Source organism: Bombus impatiens, unplaced genomic scaffold (assembly GCF_000188095.3).
Source record: "Bombus impatiens unplaced genomic scaffold, BIMP_2.2 scf_0452, whole genome shotgun sequence".
Taxonomy (NCBI): domain Eukaryota; kingdom Metazoa; phylum Arthropoda; class Insecta; order Hymenoptera; family Apidae; genus Bombus; species Bombus impatiens.
In genome coordinates, this window is record NT_176871.1 from 1,342,449 (window position 1) to 1,352,516 (window position 10,068).

General features: G+C 36.0%; 2 protein-coding genes across 2 annotated transcripts; both read right to left on the reverse strand.

The window, feature by feature from the left end:
- Window positions 1-1,938: 1,938 nt before the first annotated feature.
- On the reverse strand, window positions 1,939-4,601 carry LOC100741824 (odorant receptor Or2-like). The gene is made up of 4 exons (XM_033321455.1): window positions 4,399-4,601; window positions 3,227-3,701; window positions 2,567-2,797; window positions 1,939-2,465 (listed from the first exon to the last, which is right to left on the reverse strand). The coding sequence occupies exons 1-4, from the start codon at window positions 4,534-4,536 to the stop codon at window positions 2,125-2,127; spliced, it is 1,185 nt and encodes a 394-aa protein (XP_033177346.1). The 5' UTR covers window positions 4,537-4,601; the 3' UTR covers window positions 1,939-2,124.
- A 2,012-nt stretch (window positions 4,602-6,613) lies between these two features.
- On the reverse strand, window positions 6,614-9,686 carry LOC112213049 (odorant receptor Or2-like). Its single transcript, XM_033321456.1, has 4 exons — window positions 9,224-9,686; window positions 8,237-8,711; window positions 7,535-7,765; window positions 6,614-7,436 (listed from the first exon to the last, which is right to left on the reverse strand). Exons 1-4 carry the CDS (start codon window positions 9,359-9,361, stop codon window positions 7,096-7,098), a joined length of 1,185 nt encoding a protein of 394 aa, XP_033177347.1. The 5' UTR covers window positions 9,362-9,686; the 3' UTR covers window positions 6,614-7,095.
- Window positions 9,687-10,068: the final 382 nt, after the last annotated feature.

A 10,068-nucleotide genomic window follows, 5' to 3' on the forward strand; every position in this document is an offset into this window, starting at 1 on the left:
ATTAGTTCGACTTTTCAAAGAATGTTCAACTTTCATAGCTGTTGAACTACTTGTGTTTCGAAAATTGGTCTGTATTTTCAAAGAATATTCAACTTTCATAGTAAACTATTAGAGTAGGGTTGTAGCGATATGTAAGTATCGCATAGAACGATGATCTATTTTCTTATGGTAAGAAGATAGCCTTTCTTCTAAGGAAAGTGGTAGAACTGAAACGTCTAAATTGCAATCGATTATTTTCAACGCAGGCGAAGGGTGCGATCGTGGTCGGTGTTTCTCAAAATTGCACTAAAATTACTTATTTATTCGTGTACATTGATACAAACGGTTGTATGCTCCGTGTCAACAGACCAAAGCATGCTTCGTGCGTAGTTATTTTTGCGAATGTTTGAGTTTTACGTAAGAGAAAATTTCGTTGCTCTTCTTCGTCGAGTAACAGTAACATTGCCTTTGTTGTGCGACAGGTTGCCAAGCGTAATTCTCAAGAGGAATGTACAAAAACTTCTGCATAGTATCCTAAAATCGAACAAAATTGGGCAAGCCAAATGTTCATCGAGGGAGTAAACAGTGCTACGGATAGATACGGCTTGTCATTTCCCCGGATCAAGAAATCGGTGAGACAAACGTTATATTCAATTCTTTTTTCTCGAATAAAACTTTTATCCATGTAATTGTGAGGATTTCTTAATTAATCAATATTTACTCATTTAGTAAATTTAACTTTGTTCCTTTCGTCTATTACATATCTGTAAACGTGATTTAAATTATATCGTGTTCGGTGTTATTTCAGTCGAAAAAATTTCACAACTACGTTAGTAAATATGTAATGTGAAAGATATCAAGAATATAAAAATTCCTTTATTGAATTGGTAATATCCGATGGAACAGGTTACGTTATTAATCCCTCGTACTTCGCAATGTGTCAGGGGGAACACTAGAACCCCAAGCGGGAAACTCACCCCAGTGCAATGGGGGAGACGATGGAGTGTTCAACGAGGGAGCCTTACCGGGTGCTTGGTACTGTACGGAAGTTTACTATATATATGTAGCACTCGCGATCAATGATTTTCACGTGTATTTCTTTGAAAGCGAATGTGTTCATCGAGAGGAATTTCTCAGCTGTTACGTAGATCGACAAGTTCACACGGTTGATACTATCAGTGTCAGATCCCTTGCTATGTTCTCAAGGTTGATAACAGGATAAACTGCAAACCCTTTGGATCGAGGCATCCCCTATGTGGGCGTAAAGGTATTATAGAATTGTATGAGCAACGTTACCATCTGGAGAAACGTTTGCAATTCACCGATGTTTCCTCTTGTACTCAAACACACCACGATCACTAAACCAGATTTTTCATTAAATACACGTGATACGATGATCAAGGTAATATGCCAATTATACATGAACTTGATTTGATAGTTTAGAAGAAACTAGGTATTTAATCCTTCAACAAAAGAAGTAGCAAGGTAGTCAAAGTGGTAAATATGTGACCTTTCATAATCATTTTATAGATTTTGGGATCTTGAATGATTCTTTATAAAATATATGGGTAAAAGTGTTCTGAATTATGTATTTTTTCGTATATCTTCCATTCTGTTGTCTTTGGTATAAATCCTATATATCTTAATCGTCGAAAATTGAAATACATAGTAGTGTATATATAGTGTATATACCGTATACAGGAACATGTTATCCCAATTACCGCATGCTGACAATTCAACTTATGCACGTGGCGTTTCATAGCTGTCAGTTATGCGACGAGACAAATTTTCTTTCGAGAGTTCGACAAAGGAAGATCTCTTCGTAGCTACTGACTTCGTCATTGTTGACGATCGGGACGAATATAATTTTCCTACGTTCGCAGTAGCAATTCGGAGAGGCTGCAAGAAACACTCAAATCTTTTCTAGTTATTTCACAACCTGAGCCATAAAGTTCCATTCAATGTCAAGTCGTCACGTCAATCCTGTCTTTAGTCAATGGCTACACACAAAAGACACTTGATCATAACAGCTTACCGAGACTATCTACTACGCACATTCAACTCTAAATGAATTTGAAACGAATATTGAATCATTGAAAGTATAATATTTAATATTTTATTCTGTTTTATTATATTAACAACATTTCAAGGATTTACCATTACTCGAAGGACTGAAAGATACGACATCGATGTTTTCAGAATATTCATGTACGTTTCCATATTGACGATAAAGAATTTCCCAGCCTTCAAGGAAACTGGATCTTGGCTTTTCATAATGACAAAAACGATACCTTTTGCCACATTTTTCGGTATATGATACCAGCTGCAGAAGTACACAGAGTCGCCGACGCTCTCCATTTGACGCTTTAAATATTCGCCCACGTAACTGTATGCAAACAATTGAACCAACAGACAGCTCATTACTATCAATGTTTTCATCGCCATGACGATGTTCCCAATGCTCAGATCGAGAATAAATTGAAATCCTAAAAATAGATACAAATCGTTCAAACACATTGATCGTATTTAAATAAACTTATGCCATCGAGCTTCATATGATTTCATTAAATGAGGTAAAAGTGTTCACCCGTGGTACAAATAAGTATACAACTCGTGAATAGTTGCACGACCAAGACAGAGCTGATCGTCTCGTTCAACATCTTGGCCAGGTTCAGTAAGTACACATGCCTCTTGATTAATACGATGAAACGTTCCATTATTCTTTCGTTCTCGTTGCCCAGTTTATTGAATTCCAGCTTCAAAATTTCCACTTGGCCGCACAGGTGAAAAATGATACCGAAGAGCAACGAATCGCTTCCTAATTCATATTACAACTCGAATGAGCAAGATTCTTGCGCTACTCTGAGCAAATATCTTTATATGTATCTTTCAGAAGCCAAACTGATCAATTGCATCTTTTATTGCGTTCTTTAAGTTCATTGTCCAAAACGAATAATTAGTTTCAACATTTGAGAGTTTAAACACGTTACATACGCACGTCCAAATTCCTTATTATACTTTGCGTTATACTGAGCCGAGGGTTTATTTTCAATATAGAGTACCATATTTATTTAAGTAAAATTGCGAAGAAAATCGTACGTCAAGTCTTAAGGACTGATTGTAAGAAGCCAATGCAAATAAAAGAATCAGTTCCTTGCATTTAAAAAGATGATGTTAAACTTTGTTCTTCGTTAAAATCTATGGATTAATCAGCATGGCACCTGACATTGAACACCCGATTCATTACCTAAATTTCCAGTGCTCGTAAACAACAGCATCAAGTACTCTATGATAAAAACCATAAAGTACAAATTATCCGGCAATTGTATAACGTCCATTACGTATTCGGAAGGTATAGGGTAATCCGTTGTACTTTCTTCTGTTACGTTAACTATATCTTTTTCTTCATTTCCAGCCAGCATAGGAATAGTCATGTAAAGAGTGGAGCCGATATACGAAGAAAATATCACAGTGGCAGATGCTACTCTGCCTATATAAGCGTGCTTTCGTACTATCAATCGTTTGTCCTGACCCTCCAATTCTTCATAATCCTTAACCGCAGAAGTAAAATTCGAAATAAGGCCAGCAGGTCGAATACGAAACCATATAATTTTTGACAAGGCCACAACGCCGCTTGTTATTAATATCAAAGCGTCCACGTTTTTTCCGGCGTCGCCGCTGTCTAAGTACATTTCCATTTGCAAGATCGCTAGCATTAGCAACTGTAAATGAACGAAAATTCTTAAAAGCGCCAATTTCAGCTACTCGGAAATCCTATTGATTAGGCTCGCAAATGAAAAAAGTAAAAAGAGCGATGGAGTTATTAGAATTTGCTTCTTTAATTTACCTTTGAATTCATTATTATTTACATAATCCGCTTGTCACAAATAGATCGATAGAAATAAGACATTTGTCTTTCAAGAAGAACGTAAATAGTGTAGAGTAATAGTAAAATTGTGAAATTAACAAAAAATGTAGCGGATTAAAGTGATTTTCAGAATGTCTATTAACACATTCGGGCAAAAGTAAATAGACAGGTAATGGAAACAAGTATTGTGGTAATTCGAAATATTCTACCGAAATGTCAAAGTGTTTTCCGAAACAATAACTCCAATCTTCCACCGACTATTTAATTGACACTTAAAGTTTAGTTAAATATTCAACAAACCTTACGAAAGAAAAACCAAACGTCAATTTTGGTTCGTCAGATACGGCTTGTTTATACAAAAATATAAATATCACTTTTAATTATTTGCTAAATAATCTATGTATTATACGATATACAATAAAAAATAAAATGTAGCTGCATATATAACACTACAATTAGTTCCATTAGTTTATCCACTTATTTATGTTCTTGATTCTGTATAACGAATTGTAAACATATTCACATCGAAACGGTATCAAAAAGTTTCATACCACAAGAGAGATCACGATGATGCCACGCATAGCGGAAAAAATACCGTAATTTTGAAGAGGCCAGGTACCAACAGGCCACGATACGATCTTCATCGGTGTCATCGCGTAAGCGAAGTCTTTCCTCGACGACTCCTTCATCCTCGAAAACGAAAATCGAGAAATAATTCTACGTCGACGCGAGTACCGTACCTTTCTTTCTTCCCATATATTAACAAATTGTGTGTATTTTCTTATCTTTTATTTCACTGTAATCGCTCAATTATCTGCCGTCCAATAGGTTACCAATTCTATGCCATGTGCACATTTCCAAGGAAATTCCAGTGGCAGTTACTTCGCAGGTAAATACGTTATTGCCGATCTGCTGTACGATTAATACTGCATTTTCCGTCGTTCAGCATCTTCCGTTTCGAAAATTGGTCTCTGTTTTCAAAGAATATCCAACTCCTATGGTAAATTGTTAAATAGATCATGCGTTTCGAAAATTGGTCTGTGTTTTCAAAGAATATTTAACTTTCATGCAAACTATTAGATGCGAGTTGCAACGGTATGTAAGTTAATGTAAAGAACGAAAATCTATTTTCTTATAGTAAGAAGATACCCTGTGCTACAGGGAAAGTAGTAGAAGTGAAACGTCTAAATTGCAATCGATTATGTTTGAACGCAAGCGAAGGGTAAGATCGTGTTCGGAGTTTCTCAAAATTGCATCAAAATTACTTATTTAATCGCGTGCATTGATCCAAACAGTTGTATACTCGGTATTCAACAGACTAAAGTGTGCTCCGTGCGCATTTATTTGTGTGAAAGTTTGCGTCTTACGTGAGAGAAAATATCGTTGCTCTTCTTCGCTGAATAAGAGTAATATCGCCTTTGTTGCTCGAGGGTTTACAAAGGGTAATTCCTGGGAGGAATGCAGTAAATTTCAGCACAGCACACTAAAATTGGATCCAAACCAAACGTCCATCGAGGAAAGAACCGGTGCGAGGGATAGATATGATGTAGCATTTTGCCGGATTTAAAAAGAGAGAGGGCGAGTAAGAAAGTGGTCTGAAAATCGAATTTATCAAAAAGTCGGTAAGACTAATGTTATATTTTGCACGACTGTTGGAGTAATCTCATCATCAAGATGAAGCTTTTTTATGCACCGACGCTTGTGCTCTCTCGTGCTCAAGCAAACCAGGAACACGAAATCTGGTTTTGAATACAATACACAGGCTGCGGTGATCAAGGTAATATACCAATTATACTTGTTTTTACACGAATTTGATTTGGCAGAGTTTAGAAAATACTAGACATTTAACTCTCTTACAATGGAAGTAGCAGGGTGATAAAAGTGATAAATTTATGATTTATCGGTAATAATTATATAGATTTTGAGATTTTAAACGAGTCTTAATAAAATATATGGACAAAAATATACTCTTTGACTTTTTAATATTTATGTATATTATTGATTATTATCATTTAGAAAAAAGTACACCATAGTATGTACGTTAAAACGAATATAATGGTATGTATGTTTATGTAAGTAAAATGGCAAACAAATTGGTATGTAAAGTTTTAAGGAGTGATTTTACAGGACAGATACAAGTGAAAACAAATTGTATTGCACTTGAAAAATGATGTTAAACTTTTTCTTCATCAACATTTATGGAGTTAATTAGCATGACTCCTGGCAATGAGTACTTGGGGGAATTCATCCTTAAGCTGAAGAATAATCCGCCATTGGCCCAATCAGCGATTACATTGACGACGTTGCACATTGTCTGCAGTGCCAATACGCAGATGGGATGAGGAAAAGTTAGCAAAATAGGCAGTATGTTGTCATCGAGTAGTTCAATTCCAAGGGATTGTTAAGATCTATCTATGGGTCCATCGAGTGTTAAAAGATCTGAAAAGAGGTAAGGCACGTCAGCTAGATGATTAGAAACTAATCGACTGCACCAAGTTATTATATTTCTTTTATGCAATATATTTCTACATTTGAAATATTATATAAATTTGACTTATGATGTAAAATACTGAATGGAGTAAGATTTGTGATAATGTTACAATAAACTTAACGAGTATTTGCGAAACCAGACACTATTATATGATTAGCCCTTCAGTGACATACCTCTACTTTCGTTTACTTACTTCGATTTGACGTACGATTTATCCTAGCACGCACACGAAAACATTTACGCCCACTTACGTGCATATGTCCTCTTCTTTGATCTGTTTTCATACGAATAAAAATATACAGGCACAAAATGAAATTTTGCTTCTGAATGCCTCTGTCTGAGGCATTCATAGTGTTTATATGTATCCATATACGTGTGCCTGCTTGCGCAGAAGAGGCCCTTCTTGTTTTACATGTGGATTTCCATGTGGAGAGTCGGCTCTTGTTGTGTTCCTGTTCCTTGACCACAGTGTAATACAAATGAACTTTGGTTTTTTTCCTGTATTTCAGAATCAGAGACGCGAACACCCATGTAATGTCACGTCTATCCTGTTCTTAGTCAGTGGCTATAAACAAACGATGCTGCAATAACATCTATCGAAAATTGCGTGAATCATTGACCATAACAGTCTACTGAGACGATCTACTGCGTACATTCGATTCCAAAACTATTTGATTTCGAGTATACGAAGTGAATATTAAAACACCAGAAAGAAAATATTTTATATTTTATTGTACTTTATTAGGTTCATACCGCTTCAAGCATTTACCATTACTCGAAGGACTGAAAGATACGACATAGAAGTTTTCAGAATACTCATATACGTTTCCATATTGACGATAAAGAAATTGCCAGCCTTCAAGAACACTGGATATTGAGCTCTCATAATAACGTAAATAATATCTTTTGCCATACTTTTCGATATATCGTACCAGTTGCAAAAATATATCGAGTCGCTGATACCTTTCATTTGGCGCGTTAAATAATCGCCCACATAACTGTATGCAAATAGTTGCACCAACATAGCGTTCAGAACTATAAATCCTTTCATCGTCATGACTATGTTTCCGATGCTCAGATCGAGAATAAGTTGAAATCCTAAAAATAGATGAATATTGTACCTATATATAAATGATATTCAAATATTCTTATACCAGGCTTCGTGTTATTTTATTAAGCGAGATCAGAACGCTTACCGGTTGTACAAATAAGCACACAGCTCGAGAATAGTTGCATAACCAAGATAGAGCTAATTGTCTCGTTGAGCATGTGGGCTAGGTTCAATAAATAAATGTGCCTCTTGATTAACACGATGAAACGTTCCATTGTTCTTTCGTTCTTGTTACCTAGTCTATTGAACTCTAATCTCAGAATTTCTACCTGACCGCACAGGTGAAAAATAATACCGAAGAACAACGTATCGCTTCCTAATTCATATTTCAAACTAAATGAGCTAGATTCTTGCGCTACTCTGGGCAAGTATCTGTACATGTACCGAGCCAATCAAGCAAATCAGGAGCCAAACTGATCAATTCCATTTTTTATCGCGTTCTTAGTTTCATTGTCCAAAACGGATAATTAATTTCGGCATCTGGAGGTATAGGCGCATTGCATACACACAAGATACACGTCCAACTGTTCAAATTCCTCATTATACTTTGTGTCATACCGAGTCTGGAGTTTATTTTCAATATAGAGTACTATATTTATGTAAATTAAATTGCGAATAAAATCGTACGACAAGTTTTAGGGACTGATTGTAAGAAGCCAATGCAAATAAAAGAACAGTTCCTTGCGTTTGAAAAAATGATGTTAATCTTTCTTCTTCGTTAAAATCTATGGATTAATTAGAATGGCTCCTGACAATGGGTGGTTCATTGGACACGGCGATTCATTACCTAGATTTCCAGTGCTCGTGAACAATAGCATCAAGTACTCTATGATAAAAACCATAAAGAACAAATTATCCGGCAATTGTATAAGGGCCATTACACATTCGGAAGGTATAGGGTAATCCATTATACTTCCTTTCGTTACGTTAACTATATCTTTTTCTTCATCTCCAGATAGCATAGGGATAGCCAAGTAAAGAGTCGAGCCGATGCACGAAGAAAATATCACACTAGCAGACACCAGTCTACCCATATAAGCGTGTCTTCGCATTATCATTCGTTTCTCTTGGTCTTTTAGTTCGTTATAATCTTTAACCGCCGAGACAAAATTCGAAACAAGGCCATCAGGCTGAATGCGAAAGCGTATGATCTTTGATAACGCCAAAATGCCACAGGTAATTAATAGTAGAGCGTCCAGATTCTTCTTGGCGTCGCTACTGTCTAAATACAACTCCATTTGCACGATGATCAGCATGAGTAGCTATAAAACAAATTCAGTCACTCAGAAACCACATTGATTAGGTTCACAAATTGAAAAGTAAAAAGTGCGATGAAATTATTCATATTTGCTTTCTTAATTTATGCTTGAATTCATTATAATTTAAACGATTTCTATGTTATAAGAAAATTTATAGAAATACGTCAGGTGTCTTCCAAAGAGAATACAAATAACGTGTAGTAATTACAAAATTGTCGGAGTAGCAGAACGTGGAGCGGATCAATTTGGCTTTTAGAAATTTCATTTAACACGTTTGCTTAAAAGTAAGTGGATAAGTAGGAGGAGTAGTTGTCACTGTAGTTTCGTTAAATACGGCTTGTTATTTCCTGTTATTTCCTGATTAATCTATGTAGTATAACGATATGCAATAAAAAGGATATAAGTGCACAACATTAAAACTAGTTCCATTTGCTTGCCCACTTACTTTGTCCCCGATTCTATATAGTTGGTAGTTAACGTGTCAACTTAGAAACAGAATCACAAAAATTTCATACCAGAAGTAGAATCGCGATTATAGCACGTATAGCGGAGAAGATATCGTACACTTGAGGAGGCCAGGTTCCTACAGGCCACGACATGATTTTCAGCGGAGCCATCGCGTAAGCGAAATCTTCATCCGACGACTCTTTCATCCTTACAAAATGAGGATCGACAAGTAATTCCACGTAATCGTGAATATCTTCCCTTTCCTTCTTCCAACATACTAACAAATTGTATCTATTTTCGGTTTATCTTTTATTCTGCTATAATCGTTCAATTACGTCTGCTGCCCAATTGGTTACCATTTCTATTTCAACTGCACATTTCCAAGAAAATTCAAGTGGTGGTGGTTACTTCATAGGTAAATACTTTATTGCCATGCTTCTATACCGCGTTTTCTTTTGTTCGGCGTCGTCTGTTTCGAAAATTGGTCTGTGTCTTCAAAGAATATTCAATTTTTATTATAAATTATCAGACTAAGGTTGCAACGGTATGTAAGTAAACGCAAAGGAGGAAGATCTATTTTCTTATAGCAAGCAAATACCCTTTCTTGTAAGTAATGTGGGAAAACTGAAACGTCTTACTTATGATCGATGCAATAGATTATATTGAACGCAAGCAAAGACTGTGATCGTAATTGCGTGATCTCGAAATGGCTCTAAACTGACTTATTTATTCGCATACATTGATCGAAAACGTTGTGCACTCGTGTTTAAGAGATTATAGTATGCTTCGTACGTAGATATGTTAGTGAAAGTCTTGCGTAACAGAATATTTCGCTGCTGTTTCTGCAGAGCTGCTGTAGTATCGTCTTTGTTACGCAAGGAATTACCAAGAGTAGCTCCCACTAGACATAGGA